The 23,151-nt window shown below is 44.6% G+C and overlaps 1 protein-coding gene across 1 annotated transcript in view; it reads right to left on the bottom strand.

Moving 5' to 3' along the window:
• Positions 1 to 23,151, bottom strand: part of drosha (drosha ribonuclease III) — a 91,125-nt gene that overhangs the window by 59,521 nt on the left and 8,453 nt on the right. Inside the window, exons 4-16 of the mRNA XM_080855302.1 lie at positions 22,915 to 23,056; positions 21,235 to 21,395; positions 18,397 to 18,477; positions 17,685 to 17,771; positions 17,461 to 17,547; positions 16,239 to 16,310; positions 15,963 to 16,044; positions 15,486 to 15,560; positions 12,210 to 12,379; positions 11,741 to 11,865; positions 9,805 to 9,904; positions 3,190 to 3,297; positions 1,958 to 2,065 (exon numbers count right to left, since the gene is read on the bottom strand). Coding sequence (XP_080711428.1) covers positions 1,958 to 2,065; positions 3,190 to 3,297; positions 9,805 to 9,904; positions 11,741 to 11,865; positions 12,210 to 12,379; positions 15,486 to 15,560; positions 15,963 to 16,044; positions 16,239 to 16,310; positions 17,461 to 17,547; positions 17,685 to 17,771; positions 18,397 to 18,477; positions 21,235 to 21,395; positions 22,915 to 23,056 — 1,398 coding nt within the window. The remainder of the gene's footprint in view (positions 1 to 1,957; positions 2,066 to 3,189; positions 3,298 to 9,804; positions 9,905 to 11,740; positions 11,866 to 12,209; positions 12,380 to 15,485; positions 15,561 to 15,962; positions 16,045 to 16,238; positions 16,311 to 17,460; positions 17,548 to 17,684; positions 17,772 to 18,396; positions 18,478 to 21,234; positions 21,396 to 22,914; positions 23,057 to 23,151) is intronic.

The raw sequence follows: 23,151 nt of genomic DNA, 5'->3' as shown, positions 1-23,151 counted from the left end.
TGGGACAATCATCCCAAAAACGTATTTATTTATTTAGGCTTGTCTATTTAGATAATTACGTATTTATGTGTATGCCAAGAGGAAGGAGGGTTGCAAGGACTCTCAGACACACACACACACACACACACACACACACACACACACACACACACACACACACACACACACACACACACACACACAACACACACAGACTTTAGGGACTTACAAGACATAACACTCATGTGTGTGTATAAATACTCCCTGATGTAGGTAGACAGATACTGGTACATGTGCATGCACGTATGTTCACACACTCACGCACAAACACACAGAGGAAATCTGAAATTGAGGACTTGAATCGTACGGCTGAATTATTTAAATCCCACAGGATGTCTTTGCTGCTGTCTGTCAAAGTGTGTGTGTGTCTCTGAATCATTCAGCAGTGTGCCTGCCCAAGCCCCCCCCCCCCCCCCCCCCTGGTCAAAACCATATGCCCTGCTCTACCCCTTGGTGCATACTGACACTGTACAAAGAGTAAAGGGTAAGAGAGAGGAGAGAGAGAAGAGAAGACAGTGAAGACAGAAGAGAGGAAGGGTGGGGAGGAGATAGAAGAGAAGACAGAAAAGATGAGGGGTGGGGAAGAGAGAGAAGAGAAAGAGAAGAGGGGAAGAGAGAGAAGAGAAAGAGAAGAGGGGAGGGGAAGAGAGAGACGAGAGAGAGGAGAGAGAAGAGAAGACAGAAAAGATGAGGGGTGGGGAAGATAGCAAAGAAAAAGGAGAAAAGCAAATTCAGGGGAATAGAAGATGGATGGTGAGAGAGGGAGACAAAGGACAGGGAGAGAGAAGAAAAAAGAAGAGAAGAGAAGAGAAGAGAAGAGAAGAGGTCTCACACTTCATCAAACACTTGCCACTTCCACTCAACTTCAATCCATTTCTAGAGACCTGCTTGTTCTGAACAGCACTCAGTGCCTTGGGCTGCTGGGTGAAATACTATTAGACATGTAGAGGGAAGAAGACCTGTATGGTTTGGAGGTCAGGGAGCAGTGGTTCGGATTATCAGGTGCAACCATGCACCAAACACACACACACAGCGCAACAGAGCTGACAACATCAGTGAGCAGCAAAGAGATCAATAATGGACTCTCTCTGTCTCACACACACACACACACACGTACACACACACACACGTACACACACGTACACACACACGCACACGAACACACACACGCACACGTACACACACACACACACACACACACACACACACACACACACACACAATATACCATTCCTGCAGTAGGAAGTCTGTGAAAAATAGCTTTTTTGCCACCTCAAGAACATGACTACCAAAGACGACCACATACAAACACACCCTCTTCCTCTCTTTCTTTCTTCTTCCTAACCCTTCAGTTCTTTCAGTTCCTCTGATGACCAGTCTCTCTCCCCCTCTCTCTTTCTGAAGACCTTCACACGGTGACGACTGAGAGCCTCTATATTGCTCCTCTTTGGGCCCAAATAAAACTCATTGATTGGTGATGCATCAGAGCGTGACAGCTCTCCAATACTGCTACAGGCTGTACATGGAGGAGGAACACACACGCAGACACACACACACACAGACACAGACACACACACACACCTGCCCTAGCTATTTGCGGGAAGCTTTGTGCTTTCAGCCCACTCACTGCTGTGCTTTACTCTTCAAAAAGACCCAGGTGTGTGTGTGTATTTGTGTTTGTGAAGGAAAGAGACAGAAGGAAGAAAGAGAGAGAGAGAGAGAGAGAGAGAGAGAGAGAGAGAGAGAGAGAGAGAGCGCAAGATCAGCAGTAAATCAGCAAATGAATGAAGGTCCAATGAGAGCCCTCTGTAGCCCACTTGACTAGCACCAATTATAACCACTAAAACAAACTCACACAGGCAAACCCTAAGTGTGCACATCTGTCTGCCTGTCACACACACACACACATATTTCTCACCTGCAGCAGGCAGCGATCCTCAAACACGTAGCCGATGAGCTCGTCCAGATGCGAGAGGCATTGGTGGTAGCGGATGTGGTGGGTGAGAACCGGGAGCATCATGGCGTGCTGGGAACACGGAACACACACAACATTTCCACACAGAACACGAAGAACAGATATCAACCTTCTATAATACCCAACCAATCACAGAGTTTAAGATTGGAGAGTACACATCTGGTGGACAGAACACACTCAGCATATCTAGAACCCAAATAGTAGTCGAGTTAGATGGGACAAGAGAGACAGATAGAAAGAGACAGACAGACAGACAGACAGACAGACAGACAGACAGACAGACAGACAGACAGACACACAGACACACAGAAAGAGAGATAGAAAGAGAGACACACAGACCGATAGACAGACAGATACTGGATGAGAATGCGAATCATAGTCATGCAAAAGATATTACAGAGATAAGGGCACAACAAGGAAAGGAGGAAAGACTGAGAAAGACAGACAGATAGAACTAGAAGATAGAAAAAGAAAGTAAGAGCGAAAGATATGAGAAATATAGAGGCAAAGATGAGGGATAAGTAATAGAAAGAGAGGGAGCGAAAGAATGGAGGGGGTAAAAAACGGCTGGAGAGGAACATGGGGAGACAGAAATCAATCAGGCAGTCATTATTTATTAAGAAGTGCTCCAACAGAGAGACAGATCAAAGGATGAAAACCCAATCAGAGGACCAAGGCAAAGGAGAGGGGGGAACGAGGGAGGACAGAGAGAGAGAGAGAGAGGCAGGGAGAGAGAGAGAGGGAGGATGAGAGTAATAGAGGAGGAATGAGACTGGGAGAAAAAAAATTCTCATTTTGGCACGCACCAATCCATTCCAATCTCAGAAAGGAGGGACACACATGATTTGGAGCCCCGCACAAAAAGGATGGAAAGGATAACAGTGCCAAATAATGTGTGTGTACAGTGGGTTGTGTGTGTGTGTGTGTGTGTGTGTGTGTGTGTGTGTGTGTGTGTGTGTGTGTGTGTGTGTGTGTATTTGAGCTGAGAGCATCTGGGGTATGTGTGATGAGCGTGTGAGAAATGTGTGATGAGGTCTGTGTATGTGTGTGTGTGAAAGATGAATGAGAGATTTACATTTTGTACGGTGTGTTTGTGTGTGTCTGTTGAGCATGTCAGATGTGTGTATGTGGAAGAATGTGCCTCTGGTAGTGTGTGCGTGCGCGTGTGTGCGTACCTGACAGACATCAGAGCGGATGCCAGTCTTCCAGAAGCCCTGACTGCTGAGCTCCACAGTGACCTCTCTCCGCATGGTGTTCTTCTGACGGATCTTCTGAAGAGCTTCCTAAACACCCACACACCCACACACATAAGAAAGAAAAACATAAATCAGTTTACACTCCCACAAACTCATTAATGATAACACTCATTGTCAAACACATAAACAGGCGTACACACATTTAGATACATGTCAGAACGCACAAAAATCAGTTAAGACAAAGGCACACAACACATAAACAAAGATAACACATGCATCTCATGAGTGGCACAATAACTGAGACACTCAAGATTACCGTCAGACCACCCCCACCCCCATATATACACACACACACACACACACACACACACACACACAAAAGCACTAACTCACAAACACATTCAAACACACACTCAAAAACCCTCTCACACACACACACACACACACACACACACAGCAGATGAATTCTCTGAAGGCCAGTAATTTGTGCCTCGTGCTGGTGTGTGTAGCATGGTGCTGATTGTGACTGTGGGCAGTTGATTGGATAAGAGCTTCAGACAGAAGGCCAATCAAACATCCGTGTGGACAAACAGCAGGCCATCCATTAAGGTACCACTCTCACCACCACCACCACCACACACACACACACACACACACACACACACACACACACACACACACACACACACAAACACACACACCAGAACAAGGTACAGCAATAAGCCTATGAAACACCAGACCGATGGTTGGCCATCAGTTCACGGTGTTCCTGTTTGTGAGTGCAGATGCCCAAAGTTACACTTAAAGTAATTCCCATTTGCACCGAAACAGAGCTGTAAATAAATATCGCAGAACATACGTACTAGTCGGCCATTGACAGTAGTCTCTGCGGTGTGTTCAAGTGCCACTTTTTGGCATAGACACAGGCGATGTGAGGTGGCGCAATAGTCAGCCTTCATCGCCGCTAGTTCTTCGGTGTGTCTCTGGCTTAAGGGTGTGTTGACTAAAAACGGCTTGCACAGTAGTTAGGACTGTTCATTTTCACTAGCACCACTCATCCACAAGGGGGCACCAGCTTGCTCCTTGCAGGGATGAAAGCAAGGAACATTGTTGTGCCTGAAACAATTAGGTGGCTTTCGAAATGTTGATACTGTTTGTCCATTATAGGCCATCGAAACTCGGCTGCGTAGCCGGCAAACAGGAAGTTAGGCTCATATCTTTCAGTTTTTCGTCAATTGATTAGAAACTTGCTGTGAGTACTAACTCCCATGCCCTTGACATAATGGCATCAAGTTCCCATGGCAACTATGCCTTGCGGGGCTGCTTGGCCCCCTCGTCGCTGCTTCGCGCTATATTTCTATTCTTCGCCAAAATACATAACATCCTGCATGTGTGACTTACAGGGGTTGGACAATGAAACTGAAACACCTTTAGACCACAATAATTCATTAGTATGGTGTAGGGTGTCCTTTTGCTGCAAATAAATCATCAATTCGTCTAAGGACTGACAGATACAAGTCCTGCACCGTGGCCAGAGGGATTTTCAGCCATTCCTCTTGCCAAAACACCGTTAAGTGGCTCAATTATATTCAGATCAGGTGACTGTGCAGGCCATGGGAGATGTTCAACTTATTTTCATGTTCATCAAACCACTCTGTCACCAGTCTTGCTGTGTGAATTGGTGCATTATCATCCTGATACACAACACCACCTTCAGGGTACAATGTTTGAACCATTGGGTGCACATGGTCCTCCAGAATGGTTTGGTAGTCCTTGGCAGTGACGTGCCCATCTAGAACAAGTAGCGGGCCTAGGGAATGCCATGATATTGCAAACCAATCCTGATCCACACCTGTGCTTCACTCTGGCCACACAACAGTCCTGGTGGTAAGCCTCTTTAGGACTTATCCACACTGTAACTCTCCTTGATGTGGGAAAGACAGTGAAGGTGGGCTCATCAGAGAACAATACATGTTTCACATTGTCCCAAGATCTGTGTGCTTGCACCATTGAAACCAATGGTTGGCATTGGCACAGGTGACAAAAGATTTGGCTATAGCAGACCAACCATTAATACTGACCCTGTGGAGCTCCCGACGAAGAGTCGAGGTGCGCATTTACTTCTGCAGCGAGTTGGGCGGCTGTGGTTTTATGTTTTTAGATACAATTGGGGTTAGTCCCTGGACATCCCTTTCAGAGCGCTTCCTCTGTTTGATGTGGTTCGTCTTTTGTGGTGGTATTCCGACATTACCCTGGATACAGTGGCTCTCGATACACCACAAAGACTAGCTGTCCTTGTTTCAGATGCACTAGTGAGACGCGCAGCAACAAAATGTCCTCTTTTCATATGTCTGAATTGTGAATTGCAGTATTACAGCTGTGCTATTGCTCTGCTAGTTCAACCTTCACACTCTGTGAAATCAGTGAGGGCCACGCATATTTAGGCACAAAACCTCAAACACCACATTGGCCAGTGTTTCAGTTTCATTGTCCAACCCCTGTATGTGTGATTGGACACCTAGGCTACTGTAATATGCTCAAAAAGAACAAAACATAAGTGCATAACAAAAACACAGATGGAAGATATTAGAGATGTGTGGTATGACAGCTAAACACCTAGCCTAGCAGGACCTGTTGCAGAAAGACAAAAGCACCCAATCGAATCATCTCTAAATGTGAATCCTCATACTTCATAACTACAAATAATGCATTATCTACTCATCAATTTGTCGGTGGGAAACCGTAGTCAGGTAATTGTATTCAAGTCCGAGTACAACTTCCAAAGCCATGAATAATACCTATTACAAAATGACTTTAAAAAAATCTCTCAAGCTTTTCAGCACACATTCCTCCATTGGTGTCTACTAATAGGCCTACGGTCGTCAAATTTTTGGCGTTCCAAAAGATCCCAATGATTAGATGAAAGCAAGGCGTAGACTCACAAGCACACTCACTCTATGTTGCTCAGACACACACATACAAACTGGATACACACAACTTCCACGACATGTGCACATCTGCACAAACAGACTCTGGATGCACCCCCACCTTGCAACAGATGACCATCTTGTGTGTGTGTGTGTGTGTGTGTGTGTGTGTGTGTGTGTGTGTGTGTGTGTGTGTGTGTGTGTGTGTGTTTGTAGATGTATGGCTGACAAAGCAAATAGTCTGTCTAGGACCATTTGCCTTTGAATAATAATAACATTTACCTTATCAGACTGTCTGGCTCTGCTTGTCTATCTCTTTCTCTCTCATCAATTCAGCCCTCTCACTTCCTCTCCTTCTCTCTTTCTTTCTCTCCCTTTCTTTCTCTCCATCTCTTTCTCTTTCTCCCTCTCTCTCTTTCCACCTCTCTCTCTCTCCACCTCTCTCTGTCTGTATGATGATGTGTGTACATTGCTGGCGAACAGCAGGTTCGTGGCACTGAGGAAATAAGGACAACAAAGGCATGCATAAATAATGTCATTCCACTTTGAACTCTGCATCAAAGTGAATCACATTCACACATCCGCACACACCCACACACACACACACACACACACACACACAGAGTGCATGCATGTGAACACGCTTGTGTGTGTGGTGTGTGTGTGTGTTTCGGAGTCTGCACTGACAGTGTTTGATCCCATCAAAGTGCCCACCCTCAAGGCTTCTGAACAGGCCAACATGGCCAGTGTGTGTATGTGTGTGTATGTGTGTGTGTGTACTGTATCTGGTGTCTTATGTCTGAATATGTGTGTCTGTGTGTGTGTCTCACTGGCTGATGATGCTGAAGGGACAGGGACCTCAGGTCTCTGGGGACTTGGTTCCACAAAGTCAGTGATCAAAGCCCTGGCCTCTGTCTGTCTGTCTGTCTGTCTGTCTGTCTGTCTGTCTGTCTGTCTGTCTGTCTGTCTGTCTGTCTGTCTGTCTGTCTGTCTGTCTGTCTGTCTGTCTGTCTGTCTGTCTGTCTGTCTGTCTCTCCTCCTTGGTCTCATAGACAGGAGCATACACAAAGTACTAACAGCACAGACAACAGACAACAGACTGACCACACACAAACACACCCACCCACCCACACACACACACACTCTCTCTGTACTTAAAGGTGTGAGAAGGTGAACATTTCCCTTCTCACTCAGTGTGGACACATGCGTCCAATTTCCGATTTCAGTCCGATTTAAATTGGATATTGGACACATGTGACTCCCCAGAACTAGATTCATTGTGTCCAACTTGAGTCCGACTGGACTCCGATGTAAACCCCCAGACACACGATTCGATTCCGCTGGTAATTGGACTGGGCGCGCATGTGTCTCTCGTATCTGATTCAAATTGGACAACAACAACTTTTGCACGTGCTTGAGATCGTGCCCACAGACATATACATGCATCATATATAATGTATATGATATGATAAACGCTGCTAGACGCTCAGTTCTTGTGCTCCCTCTCATTCACGTTGAAATACTGAAAGCGAAAGTGAAACTTAGAAACTGGAACGCAACTGTTTGGGACAGAACGCGCTAATTCAGTGAACAAATATTTTCTTATTACTTTTCCACCCGTTGTTAGTCATGTAATCCATTCATATCGATGTGAATCAATCAATACTAATACAACTTTAACTGTGGTGTGTTTTTGTTTCATTTCACAACGTATTTACTGTATAATCAACGGTTTTGTTTCATTTCACAACGTATTTACTGTATAATCAACGGTAGCAGATGTAAACATTCCGCATTTGATTTGAACTGATCTAGTTTTGTCACTTCCATGTGCTTTGAGATAGAGCAGTTAACCCCCCATGGAGACCCCATGGAGAGAATCGGATAGGATCGGAGTGCTGCCATCATGTGCCCGCACTGACTGCTATGAACTTTGTGGACTGTTTGTTGCTTTATCGTAAATGCGGGAGTAAAAGACGACAGACTCCATTCATTCTCACACAGGCACGCAGCCACACATACACAGAGTCTCCCCTGTGATCGCAATATATGGACTTTAATGAACTTTTTGAAAGAGTTGTATAGTGTTTTGTGGGTTTGTGGTGCTTGTTTTGCTACAAGGTGTGAGGGTATGTTTGTGTTGGGTGCCACCGGTTTGGTGTTCATGCACGGACAGACGCATTGTTTGGTCTGCCGTGATAAATCTATCTATAAATCCAGAAATCTCTGTGTGTCTGTCTGTCTGTCTGTTTGTCAGTCAGTCTGTCTAGGGCGTATCTCCCTGACGTTAGTTACGTTAGTTATGAGATTTTGCATGTAGCTTACGCATGTCATGAACCTATGCATCCTTGATTTTGAAGATTTCTGAATTCATAGTTCGCGACATATTTGTCTTTTATCGTTTGTCGTAGGCACTATGGGCACTAGCAATTCAGAGAAAGAGGGGCGGACCGGCGCGACGTGAATGATGTCATAGTCATAGAACAGTCGTCGTCATAGATGTTACCCCAGCTGATGCGTATGGGCCTGGCATGTAACCAACTCTCATTACCATGTTAAGTAGTATATTGTACTTTGATGTATTTGTATAAGAGTTAGCTTTCTATTCAACGTTGCTGGTTAGCCTAGACCAGTGACCATGCGTTCATGCATCTACTGACGCAATGAGAGAGGTTTTCCGATGTGCAAATATGTCTTGCTATTACACTACCCAACAGCTACACCTACGTCTGCTAACACTACAGAATGCATAATTCCTATGGGCACTGCACTAGTACAGTTAATACATGGTAACATCTTCCTACACCTCTGCCATCTCGAAGTTATACTGTTTTATACTGGGTACCCACTATCTCATCAACTATTTCCCATTTGCATTCCTATAGCGTCCATATACCGGTTAAACATACATACTCACACTTCCTGGTGTTCTCACTTTCCCATACTGGTTAGTTAGTATACATTCTGGGGATATCGGCTATTGTATTTGATAGGTATTTGATTGACAATATTTACATGTTATTTTGCATACATTTACCAAATGGGTTTATTTTGTTAATAGTGAGCAAGATGTGCTATGCTTCCCCGTTTTCATGGGTCAGCCCTATTAGGCCAATTTAGGTTATTAGGTAGGCCTTTAGGCCTGAAGCGTCAAGTTCCAGTGCCCGTTGTGTGGTTGAGAGAGAAGGACAGCTTTCCTGCTGTGAGGTAGAATTGTTTCTCTAAGTAAATATTGCTAAGCTACATTTTGCCATTGAATCTTGTTTTGTAAGTATTGTTGCAATTGCTAATGCCTGCAACCTGGACAGGAAATAAATATTGTGCATTGTTTAAAACAGAAACCACTGCTCCGGCAAATTATTTTTTCACCTCCATCACCACGTCCACATTCGTGGCCTGGCTGCGGCAGTCACTCACAAAGGCGCTAAGAAGGAGGTTTGTGTGTGTGTGTGTGTGTTTGCTTGTAGTACTAAATCAATGACTACAACTGCGGCCCGTCACAGTACAAGAATGATTTAGTGTTTTATCCGGCACTGCACTTTACTGCAGTGTGTAAAAGGAAATGTGTGGCTGCTCACATATAGCATATATTACAGTCCTGTGGCAGGTGTGTGTGTGTGTGTGTGTGTGTGTGTGTGTGTGTGTGTGTGTGTACGCTCACACCCACCTCTCTCTGTGTCAGCTTCTGCTTGTCGATTTGCTTGACCTTGGGACTGTTCGCCAGCAGGTGGCGTAGTTTGACATAGCTCTTCCACAGCTTCTGATACCTGTGCGCACACACACAAACACAGTGCCAAAGCACATTAGTATCACCTCCTCTCCGCCACCTTTATTAAGTCTGACCCTGTTTGAATATCAGCATGAACTTGCAGGAAGCCTGTGGGCATGCTGGGATGCCATAGGGGAGAGAATACTAATAAAACCAGAGGGGTCTCAGGCTGCTGGAACATTCCACAGAAAGAGAGTGAACATTAGCAAAACCTCCGATTGATGATGTGGTCTCTCTACCTTTCTCCCTCTCTCCCTTGTCCTTCTCTCACTCCCCCACATTCCTTTATTACATTTTTAATATAAATACACACATAGAAGAGAATCGACAAAGAAATGAAGTAGGAGAGTGATGATGACTCTTCAGTCTTGGGTCACTTTTAGCTTTTAACACCGCCCTCTCACACACAGGCCCACACTAACACAAACACACACTAGGGCTGGGAAGTATATAAAAAAATTGATATATTCAATGCCATTTTATGCAAGATGTAAGAAATTACCATATTTGTAATATCGAATATGCGCAATATAGGCTCCGCAGGTTATCATCTGTGTGCATTAAAAACTGACCCCGTCAGGACAGGGCAGTTTTCTCTCTATCACACACACACACACACACACACACACACACACACACACACACGCACACACACACACACACACACACACACACACACACACACCTCTGTAACCACCAGGGGCATAGGAAATGGGGGGAAGGGGTTTTTTTCTTTATCCAAACAAGTTTCTTTCTACATGAAGCTTCAGTCTGAGCTCCGCCCTTTAAAGAGTTCACCATGCCCCTCAGCAGTGTCAGTAAACAAATAAATGTCATTTTGATTGTCAGGCATATGATGGTGACCAGCCAATCAAATTGTTCTAATGCTACAAGGCGGACTTTCGTGTATCGGAGACATTCACGGCTAAAGCAGGTCTGTGCGCCCACACCACATTCTGCTGAAGCAGACAAATAAACAATTTATGGGAGTCTGTTATCTCGTAGTGCCATTCATTGCTGTAATACGCTTGTTTGTAGGCGGTCACTTGAGTATTGGTGAGCCAATGCAAAACAAATAGGGAATAGGTAGCAACAGTAGGCATTTCTGTGGTCCTTTTCATTTCAAATTGCTTGAAAAGTGTGTGACTCCGCCAAAGAAATGTCCTACCACACAAACAGTAAATCTTCATAAATAAAACCAACGGTCCTACACTGCTTTTGCAGTTGCGAGTTAACAAGATTTTTCTCTGTGATCATGTCAATCAAAATTGTTTCTTTTTACATCTTTGGTTGCTTAGTTTAACAGTTTTTCATTGAATCAACTTGTCTTCGATGACACTTAAGATATGCTGTGCAGGCATGGTTTTATTTTTGGATTCAATTGAATGCAATTATGTAGATATGACAGTATGCTGTGTTAACTATTTTGATATGACAAAAAAAAACGATATTGCCATTTTCCTCAGTATATGAGCTTTATTTAGCCATATTGCCAAGCCCTAAAACACATACTGCGTAACTTTCTGTTTCTTGATACTTGATACATACTGCGGAGCTTATAGGAACACAGGTGATATCCCAAAATATAATACACATGCTTAGACAGACACTGACACAGGTGGAGCCCAGCAGTATCACTCTCCCCTTGGCTGCAGAGCCTGACCTGACCTACTTCTGGTGACAGACACAGCTAAATCCAGCAAAGAGGCGTAGCACTGCATGTGGATTTAAATGTTTTAAGTGTGATATTTTTATGTGTGAATGAGAGCATGTCTGTGTGCTTCTCTCTCTGTGTGTGTATGTGTGTGTGTGTGTGTGTGTGTGTGTTTCATACTGAGGGTCTCCAGCGTAGCTGAGCTGAGCTGGTCTGATCCCAAAATGGACGATGATGGGGAAGGTAATGACATCAGAGTTGAACTGCTCCCGGTCCAACTGGTCTATTCGCACAGAGCTGGGTTTCTGAATGATGAAAGTGCAGGCACACACACACACACACACACACACACACACACACACACACACACACACACACACACACGACACAGGATGTATTAAAACATAAGTACATCATTATAAGATGTTTGGCTGTGCAAAGAGAGACCTATATGACAATATGTATTGGAGTTCTGTTCAATAGAAAGCCATGAATCTGTGCACACTTATAAGACCATCACCAAGCTTAAAATCCAAGTGAAAATAGGTGCTCAAGTCAGTGATAACCATAGATAAGAGTGAGTGAGTGTGTGTGTGAGTCTGATTGTGAGTCTGATTGTGTGTGTGTGTGTGTGTTTGTGTTTTCCCACCATGCCGGGGTGGGTGACGATCATGCCCTTGCACTCCTCTGCGTACTTCTGCCACTCCAGTTCCTCCCACTGCAGCATGTTGGCGATCTCCTCCTCAGGAACCAGAGGCTTACTGCTGCGCAGCAGATACAGCAGCACCTGATGCATGCTCAGCACCTCCTTACCGCCGTCTACACACGCAAACAAGCACGCACACACCGGACACACACGCATACATGCACACACACACGCATACATGCACACACACACACACACACACACCGAGAAAAATAAATGATTTACTAAACATCTCATGCATGCTCAACACTTATTCCACTCTACCCAGACACTTATGAACACATACAGACACATAAACACACACACACACACACTTATAAACACACACATACTTATAAACACATAAGACACACACACAAACAAACAAACACACACACACTCACACACACACACACACACACACGGTGCATGCCTTAATGTCCCCATCCAAACATACATATCTTTTATAAAGACATCTTGGAGCTCTATAACTAGAATCGCACAAGTAAGCACGCACACAATATGTGTGTGTGTGTGTGAATGTGGAGAGTTCTGCACAATGAAGGAAAGGTGTGCAGATCAAACACGCACAACACACACACACACACACACACACACACACTCACACACACACACACACACACACACTTCCCATTTGAGCACAAGGCCATTCCCCAGAGAGCTCACACAGTCAAACACAGAGCAAGGTTAATGGACACTCATGAAATATTGATCGACTCTCCAAAACAAGCATGCACACATCCGAATGGACACACAGTCACAAAACCCATTCAGTCCACGTCCAGGCAAACATGAAATAACACACACATACAGACACAAAAGACCCCCCCCCCCCCCCCCCCCATATACCACCCTTCATAACACCACAAGGTAAACATAACCCGAAGATAAACAAACAGAAACCCAAGGTTGTTTGTTTATGTGGCTCTCAACAGCAAACGTGCTTGTCCGTGTGTGTGTGTTGGTGTGCGCGCATGTCTGGATTTCAATGTCTGGATAAGTATGCTGGAGAGTGTGTGTGTGTGTGTGTGTGTGTGTGTGTGTGTGTGTGTGTGTATGTACGCATATGTGGGCGTGCGCAGGGAGCTCTCTCCAAACGCCAACAGGCTCTGTACCACACAATGAAACGCTTCCAAGAATGGTCTATTGGTGGGCTCTAAGTGAATAAACACACTTGAGTTTGGCCTTCAATGTCAACTGCCTCTGCGCTGCTGTCCAACCCCGATGGGAGCTTTCCTGAAACACTTTACGAGTGTAATCACATTGTTGCACTCCCACACAAATGTTATTGTGAGGGAGCACAAATGTGTTTGTTAGAAATGTTTCTTAACATGACTTTTTGGGAGGTTTGTAGATAACAGTGGTCACATTCGGAGAGGGGATGCTATTTGTCATCGCTGCCACAAGGGGGAGCCACACTCCATGTTATGAATTCATACAGTGCATTCATAAAGTATTCAGACCCCTTCATTTTTTTCACATTTTGTTGTTGCAGCCTTATGCTAAACTAGCTTGAAGTATTTTTTCCCCTCATCAATCTACACTCAATACCCATAATGACAATTTCTTTTCTGCTGCAGTGGCCATTATAATTCTTCAATGGAAGAAGCTTGGAACAACCAGGACTCTTCTTAGAGCTGGCAGCCCAGCCAAACTGAGCAATCAGAGTAGAAGGGCCTCAGTAATTGAGATGACCAAGAACCCAATGGTCACTCTGGCTGAGCAACAGAGATCTTGTGTGGATATGGAAGAAGTTGCCAAACGGAAGCCTCTCCTCAGTGAAAGACAGGAAAGCCTGCTTGGTGTATGCTCAAAAAAAAAAGCACCATCATGAATGATGAAACCAATGATGAAACCAAGATTGAGCAGTTTGACCTCATTATTAAGCGTCAGGTCTGGAGGAAAACAGGCACTGCTCATCACCTGCCCAATACCATCCCAACGGTGAAGCATGGACGTGGTAACATTATGCTGTTGGGAAGTCTCTCAGAGGCAGGGACTGAATGACTGGTCAGGGTTGAGGGAAAGCTGAATGGTGCAAAGAACAGATACCCTCGATGAAAACCTGGTCCAGAGTGCTCAGGACCTCAGACTGGGACCACAGACCTTCCAGCAGGACACTGACCCTAAGCACATAGCCAAGACACTGCAGGCGTGGCTTAGCGTTAACTCTATGAACGTCCTTGACTGGCCCACCGAGAGCCCTGGCTTGAACCCAATCGAACATCTCTGGAGGGACCTGAAAATGACCGACACCATTCACCGACAGTTCCCATCAAACCTGATAGAGCTTGAGAGGATCTGCAGAGAAAAATGGCAGAAAATCCCCAAATACAGGTGTGCAAAGCTTGTTGCATCATACCCCAGAAGACTCAAAGCTGTAATTGCTGCAAAAGGTGCTTCAACTAAGTACTGAGTTACGGGTCTGAATACTTATGTCAGTGTGATATTTCCAGTTTTTCCTTTTTAATAAATTTGCTAAAAAGTCTGAAATCTTGTTTTCGCTTTGTCATTATGGGGTATTGAGATTAGATTGATGCGGGAAAAATTACTATAACAAAATGGGAAAAAAGTAAACAGCTCTGAGTATTTTTGTAAGGCTTTGTATGTAGAGATGCAAATAAACTGAGTGTTATTTTTGTGTATGATTCACTGTAGGACTGTACTGACATGTGAAGGGACCGGTTATTTGATATTCATAGGTTAGAATGATATGCCATAGTCAATAAGTCCATCTTATTTGTACCTAGTATAAATTTTACTTTTAATAGCATTTAAGCATTCATGGGTGAGACTCTTTTGATTTGGCCTAGGGATGGAGGTGAGAAATCCCTTCCCCCTCCGGGCCGGGACAAAGAGTATTGCAGCCATGGCCTATTTGAATAGATGGCTACACCCCTAAACATTATGTATATAACAGCCTGTCTTTTAAGAAGTAGTTAGATAATCTTGAGGTGAAGCTGGGGAGTGGAACTCAAGCTCTGTCACACAATGATGGCCGTCATTGTTCAAGATTAAACCTGGATCATGACTGACAAATCCATGACTGTGTCTTCCAATATATAGTAGAAAATGTATTTCTATCACATGTCACTTCAAACAGATTTGCCAAACCCGAGATACTAGAAAACACTCATTTAATTAAGGCAACCAAACACATACCTTTATGTGAGACATAAATAAGCACTTTCATGCACACAATCGCACTCGCACACTCACCTGGGAGGAAGCGGACAAAGCGCGGCATAAAATGGAACTTCTTACAGCCAGGAGGCTCAGTGTCGGACTCTGGATCTGAGGGGTGGGGGGGCAGGAGGACAGGAGCAAAGAGAGGGGAAAGGAGAAAAATGTGAAGGAAGGTGTGATGCAGCAGAGACATAGTGTAATGTAGATGGACAGGTTGCTGAAATAAAAGATTCTGATCAGGAGAAAGTGTTAGAGATGAGGGACATTCATTATTTTACAGCTGCAACATTTCAAACACTAGATGTGGATTACACACCAATACAGCATTCAATTTTCATAAAGGATTAAGGGTGCCAGCATGCACCTAAATCAGTCTGTGTGTGTGTGTGTGTGTGTGTGTAGGGGTGTGTGTGTGTAGGGGTGTGTGTGTGTGTAGGGGTGTGTGTGTGTGTGTGTGTGTGTGTGTGTGTGTGTGTGTGTGTGTGTGTGTGTGTGTGTAGGGGTGTTTACCTGTGAGATTCCAGTCATACAGCTCCAAGATGTCTTTAAACAGATATTCGGCAAAAAGCTCGAGGCCTTTGACACAGTAGTTCTGGAATCAATGAGATGAATAACATGCCACAACTGAGAAAAAGGATAACTATTCACAAGATTCTTTGAACAATAATTTGTATCTATCTTGGTTAAATTCACTTTCAATTACATCTGGAAAAAGAACGAGTGGGTGTCGAAATGCAGTGAATTTAAAGCAAACTGAACAGACCGAAGCGAAAGAATAGTCCTCACCTCAGGGGCCATCTCCTCGATGAAGTGAATGGTGTAGTCGATGTTGAAGCGGATGACTCTGCACAGGGGAATCTGTAGGGACGGGGGCCAGGGAGGACAGACATGAAGCACCATCTACCTGCATGCTCCAGTGGCTTACACCTGGCCTCTGTTTGTGCCTGTGTGTGTGCGTGAGTGCGTACTTCATATAAAGAAGGAAGTCTTTTTCAGCTATTTGAGGATTTTGGGACATTGGACAACAAATGGAGGCTTTACTTCCTTCACTGTGAATATTCCAATTCAAATGGTGCTTTCTGGTTTCCGTTCTCTTTTAAGTAAGATAATGGACCCCAACAACAAGTCTACTTATCAGACCTGTACGCAATTTCAACTTCTCCGTCTCTCTGCCGTCCCCTTCCACCCCCTCAGAAAGGAGGGCTTTCCTGTACGCCTAAATGAATCCTGGTCTTAGAAGCACTCCTACTCCCTTGCTTTCATCTTCCCGTTATCTTCGCCTCTCCTCTCTAAGGCAGCAGGCGCAGCTTAAATCCCTTACCGCTCCACTTGTATATGCTGTCTGGAAAGGCAGCTCAATGCCAAACCATCTCTCTTTCTCTCAAATACAAACCCGCATGGATGCACACACGCACGCACACTTTTCTCACAGAGTTGTTGAGGCCACAATCGCTGCATTTTGGAGAAAACAAACAAACACACACACACACACACACACAGAGTACAGAATGGTCTGATGCTTTCCCTGCTTACACTGTGGGCTGAGGAGGTTGCGGGATAAGAAAAAAGAGGTGTGGAGTAACGGGACTATGACCCACCCCAATGAGAACACATGAAAACCAAAATCAACCACACACACACACACACACACACACACACACACAAACACACAGCTTTCAGATGGTAAGTCAAGCTTTGCTGTGAAAATCCCCTGAGTCATTCTATCTTTTCAGAAAAATCCTTCATTCATTTTCCAGTTCCATTCTTCTGTTTATTCCGACTACTCGGAGTTTTGGAAGTGAAGTGAAGACACTTGAACGTCAGTAACTGTGTGTGTGTGTGAGGGAATGAGAGATTCTGTGCTGCCACACACACACACACATACAAAAAACACACACACAAACACACACACACACACAAACACACAAACACACACACACACACACACACACACACACACACACACACACACACACACACACACACAGGGGGAGAGAAAAACACTTACGCTTGTGAGAGGCATGTGTGAGAACAAGGAGAAGCCTTCGAACAAGTACTCATGGTCGTCGTATTCAATCACAGTTGGCCGGTCCGTCTGAAAGAGTAAGAGGGAAATAGCATGGAGAAATAAAGAGAGGTGAGAGGAGGGATGAGAGCCAAAGAAAAGGAGGCGCACATGTAGGCAAAACTCAAGGCAAAGAAAAAAAGAAAGAAAAAAAGTAAATTTCTCACCAGGAAGTTGGTAGGTGGAGACACTGTGATGCGATAGTGGAAGAGCTTTCCTGAGTTGTTGTTCATATCACGACACATTTTATCAGGCTGAAACACAAATAGACAAAACCCACAAGCCTATTCAATGCACCGCGGAATATAACTTGAGCTTGACCTTCTTGGTGTTAAAATGGAGTGTATGGTAATGCCCAAGTGTGTTTGAGCTTGACCATATCGGTGTTAAAATGGAGTGTATGGTAATGCCCAAGTGTGTTCGAGCTTGAGTATGTCAGTGTTAAAATGGAGTGTATGGTAATGCCCAAGTGTGTTCGAGCTTGAGCATGTCAGTGTTAAAATGGAGTGTATGGTAATGCACAAGTGTGTTCGAGCTTGAGCATGTCAGTGTTAAAATGGAGTGTATGGTAATGCACAAGTGTGTTCGAGCTTGAGCATGTCAGTGTTAAAATGGAGTGTATGGTAATGCACAAGTGTGTTCGAGCTTGAGCATGTCAGTGTTAAAATGGAGTGTATGGTAATGCACAAGTGTGTTCGAGCTTGAGCATGTCAGTGTTAAAATGGAGTGTATGGTAATGCACAAGTGTGTTCGAGCTTGAGCATGTCAGTGTTAAAATGGAGTGTATGGTAATGCACAAGTGTGTTCGAGCTTGAGCATGTCAGTGTTAAAATGGAGTGTATGGTAATGCACAAGTGTGTTCGAAGGGAAAGAGCAGACCTCTTCTCCAGGGTAGATGCTGTGGCGGATTCCTGTACGTCTGGATTTGGCACTGCACTTACACAAAGGACCATCATTCATCTGCAACAGACACACACACACACACACACACACACACACACACACACACACACACAGACACACACACACACACACACACACACACAGAAAAAGAGAGAGCCGTGATTACATGCATGCAAACGTAAACTTGGAGAAAAGAAGAAACCTCAGAGTGAGTGAGAGAGAAAGAGTGAGTGAGTGTGAGAGAGAAAGAGAGAGAGAGAAAGAGGGAGAGAGAGAAGGTGTGAGTGAGAGAGAGAGAGAGAATGTGTGAGTGAGTGAGAGAGAGAGAGAGAAAGGGAAAGAGAGAAGGTGTGAGTTTGAGGGAGAGAGAGAAGGTGTGAGTGAGAGAGATGGAGAGAGAGAAAGAGGGAGAGAGAGAAGGTGTTAGAGAGAGAGAGAGAGAAAGTGTGAGTGAGTGAGAGAGAGAAAGGGAAAGAGAGAAGGTGTGAGTGTGAGAGAGAGGGAGAGGGAGAGAGAGAGAGGGATAGAGAGAAGGTGTAAGCGAGAGAGAGAGAGGGATAGAGAGAAGGTGTGAGTGAGTGAGAGAGAGGGAGAGGGAGAAAGAGAGAGGGATAGAGAGAAGGTGTAAGCGAGAGAGAGAGAGGGATAGAGAGAAGGTGTGAGTGAGTGAGAGAGAGAGAAAGGGAGAGAGAGAAGGTGTGAGTGAGTGAGAGAGAGGGAGAGGGAGAGAGAGAAAGAGAGAGGGATAGAGAGAAGGTGTAAGCGAGAGAGAGAGAGGGATAGAGAGAAGGTGTGAGTGAGTGAGAGAGAGAGAAAGGGATAGAGAGAAGGTGTGAGTGAGTGAGAGAGAGAGAAAGGGAGAGAGAGAAGGTGTGAGTGAGTGAGAGAGAGAGAAAGGGAGAGAGAGAAGGTGTGAGTGAGTGAGAGAGAGAGAAAGGGAGAGAGAGAAGGTGTGAGTGAGTGAGAGAGAGAGAAAGGGAGAGAGAGAAGGTGTGAGTGAGTGAGAGAGAGGGAAAGAGAGAAGGTGTGAGTGAGTGAGAGAGAGAGAAAGGGAGAGAGAGAAGGTGTGAGTGAGTGAGAGAGAGAGAAGGTGTGAAGGTGCCATTAAAGTACTCAAACTGTCGGGTCGGATAGTCGGGCGGGTGGGCGGGCGGCCAGATAGTACGTACTAGTTAGCACTTATGTCCCGTTATAGTGCTCCAACGGCTGTGGGTGCTGAAAACAATTCATTACCACAACTGCAGGCGCAGAAGCGGTTTACTTGCCAAAGGAATGCAATTCCATGGCGTCTTTATGTCGTTAGTTAGCATTGCCTCTAAACCACAATTGCCACTGTACTACCGTTGTCACTGCTCAAATGCAACAGGTATCAGCAGACACACAATATGTTGACTTTGTCTAATGTTATACAGCTGAAAGGGCAAACTTATCTCTATCATGGTAGGTATTTTTTGTGGGAGAAACAGTAGCGATCTACAACTAAATTATATGCTTATCTTACACTATAGAAACTATTAAAAAACGATTCAATTAAATGCATACATTCTTATTTTCTTTGGTATTTTCGTCAGATTTTCAATGATGATTCCTGGGTAATTTTTGTTATGTTGTCCAATGTCAAATCTCTATCTGATCATGTGACGAGACCATACGATGTGTAGCCTAATGTTTACAAAGGGGCAATTGCTATCTGAATTATACAATAAATAAGTTGTGAAATGAAAGGAAAACACATCACAGTTAAAGTTGTATGAGTATTGATGGATTCACATCGATATGAATGGATGACATTCCTAACAAGTGTTTTTTAGTGGAGATTTCGAAAATGATCGCAACATATTGAAAAATCCCGTGCTTACGTTGTATACGTGGACTTCAAGTTTACAAGAAAAAACAAATATCTTCAATGGTAAGACCCTTTTGTTGTGCCTCTTCTAGTATAGCATACAATGTGAGTTTTATTTGGGCATAGCAGATGCCTATCATGTGTAATGTCTTTCAATGTTAATAATTTAATTTCAATATGCTTATCTCCCTCTCGTGCGCGGTTGTACTTTTAACGGGGCTTGTTTGTGAGCCTCTGCATGTCGTAGTGGGCCAATCACGGCCAAGTAGTATCCGTCGCCATGAACAGACCGACAGAATTTTTGCGGGGACACGGAGAGCTGTCCGAGGGCTCTGGAGAGCACTGAGAGGGCGTTTCAGCTACCTGAGAAGGCGTTCCAGCTACCTGAAGGCGTTCCTATGTGCCTAAAATCGTGCTGTACGGAGAAGTAAAATCCAGCCTTGAGTGTGAGAGATGAAGGGACTGGTCATTTGATATGCCATAGTCAATAAGTCAATGTTCTTATACCTAGTTATAAATGTAACTTACCAGCATGTAAGCATTTCCTGGGTGAATATACTTCCTTGGTCGTGACCTGGGAGAGAGGTGTGAGATTGCTCTCACCTCCCCCGCCCCAGGTCGAGACAAAGGGGCCTATTTGAATAGATGGCAACACCCCTAAACTTAGTGTATTTAACATACTGTTTTTGGATGAAAAGTCAGATTATCTTGAGGTGAAGCTCTGGGCGAGTTGGACTTCAAGCTCTGTCTCACAATGATGGCCACCATTGTTCAAGATTAAACCTAGATCCTTCATCAATCCACGACTGAGTCTTCCAATATATGGTATAAATTAATTACTTTCAGAGAGAGAGAGAGAGGGGGAGAGAGAGAAGGTGTGAGTGAATGAGAGAGAGGGAGAGAGAGAAAGAGAGAAGGTGTGAGTGAGTGAGAGAGAGGTCAGAGAGGAGCACTAAGGGGTCACAGACCTGTCCAGGGTCATTGTACCACAGCTCCTCGTGCAGGCGGTCAGGGTGGGCCTTCTTGCGTTTGATCTCGGCGATGACATCAAACACATCAGAGTCAGAGCTGCTGGAACAGCTTGAGCCCTCTTCATCAGATTCACACTCAGACGCACTGGAGCTCTCACCTGCACCACACACACACACACACACACACACACACACACACACACACACACACAGAGATCAGATGACACTAAAATGCAAAATGATATGCTTATCTTACATACACTATGGAAACTATTAAAAACAATTCAATGAAATGGATAAGTTCTTATTTTCTTCTGTATTTTTGTCATATTCAGATTTGCAATGATGATGATTGCTGGGTAGTTTAGGCGCAAAATCTGAATGTCAAGGCTGACAAGATGACTGAGCACAGCCAGAGGCACAGCACACCTGCAAGCCGAATGATGCCTTTCAAACATAAAAATGGTGATGCATGGAGGATAGCCTGACCATTCAGCGTCTCCTGCTCCTCAGGTGCGTCAAAAACAATAGCAGGGCAGTGCACACCTCACCGAAGGTGGATTTTACTGAGTGATGATCCAGAATCAGCATCTTTGCAAATTGAGAGACTACGGACTGCTGAGCAATCTCTGCTCTAAAGCAGGCCCTGAATGATAGGAGTTGTGCACCAAACGTTATTCCTATGTCCCTGTTGTAGTGGTCAGACAGAAGTTTTGCCTGGTCATATAGCTCATCTTTGCCTGCCAGCTAATGACCACTAAAACAGGGATATAGCAATAACGTTTCCTGCACAACTCCTATCCTTCAAACTGCCGAGCCCTTATTTAACAGGTTGCTATAATTTCGGAGTCCCGTCGCCGCCAAGCCTTTGTTTTATTGTGTATGTGTATTTCTGATGTGAGTAAAGCTGCTGTCTGTGCCGCCGTACCAAATAATGCCTTTCATCTGTGTTTTAAGAATATTCCAGCACTTTGACCGTCTGTTTACGTTACCGCGAGTCACAGCACAATCCATGTTTCTGAACGCTTTCTTGGTAACCTGTCTACTTTTCCAATACAATAGCCGAAGTAACTTATTCAACCGTAAAATCCAACACATTGTTATTCAAATATAAATACGCCAATGGAGTGTGTGCACGCCTCATGACTAATATCTAGCATGCACTAGGGCCCGTCATAACTACCTAACGCCACTGACTAGCCCATCATAATGGCCTGCACCGGGGCCTGTCATAACTACATTACGCCACTGCATCTACCCCTGGAGTCTGGCAACACCTGGTTTATTATCATTTATTATTAGCCCTGTCTAAGGGGAAAGCAGGCTGTGCCACCTTGCTTAAACCATGCAGAGGTAGTAAGTAAGCAACTACCCTTCAGTGTTGTAGTGTGGCTATAGAGACAATGATGAGGATATAATAGGAAGATCAAAAGGATACAACATTATAGGTTTTGAGATCAAAGCTAGCAAAACTTTCATTCTAGCTATTGTTCATCTGCAGCCTGCCACTGAAAACACAACCCGTGAAGCATTAGGGTAATGCCAAGGAAAAACAAGAGTCTATCTGTGGCATTAGCGTGGACAGAAATGCATTGTGGGGTATGTAGTCAAAGCAAGAAAATATGCATAACAGGTTGTTAGGGTCAGAAAGGACAGTGAGTAGAGCAGAAAGTGTACCTTCGTCTTCATCCAGTTTGGTTCTGGGCGGCTCCCATTTGGGTCGGGCTTCCTTGGCGCTCTCCTGCCTGCGACCCAGCTCCTCCTCAAAGCGCCCATACAGAACCTTCAGCTTACTGGTACCGACCACTGTAGAGTCCCCCTGAGAAAACAAACCTCACAGTCAGCACACGTCACAAATATCAACATAATTGGGGCTCCAAAGAGGTCCAACTGTTAATTAAAGCTTCTCATGTT

This window comes from Sprattus sprattus (assembly GCF_963457725.1).
Source record: "Sprattus sprattus genome assembly, chromosome: 17".
In the NCBI taxonomy this organism is placed as follows: Eukaryota; Metazoa; Chordata; class Actinopteri; order Clupeiformes; family Clupeidae; genus Sprattus; species Sprattus sprattus.
The sequence above is the reverse complement of the archived record's forward strand: the minus strand, read 5'-3'. Positions and strand labels throughout refer to the sequence as shown.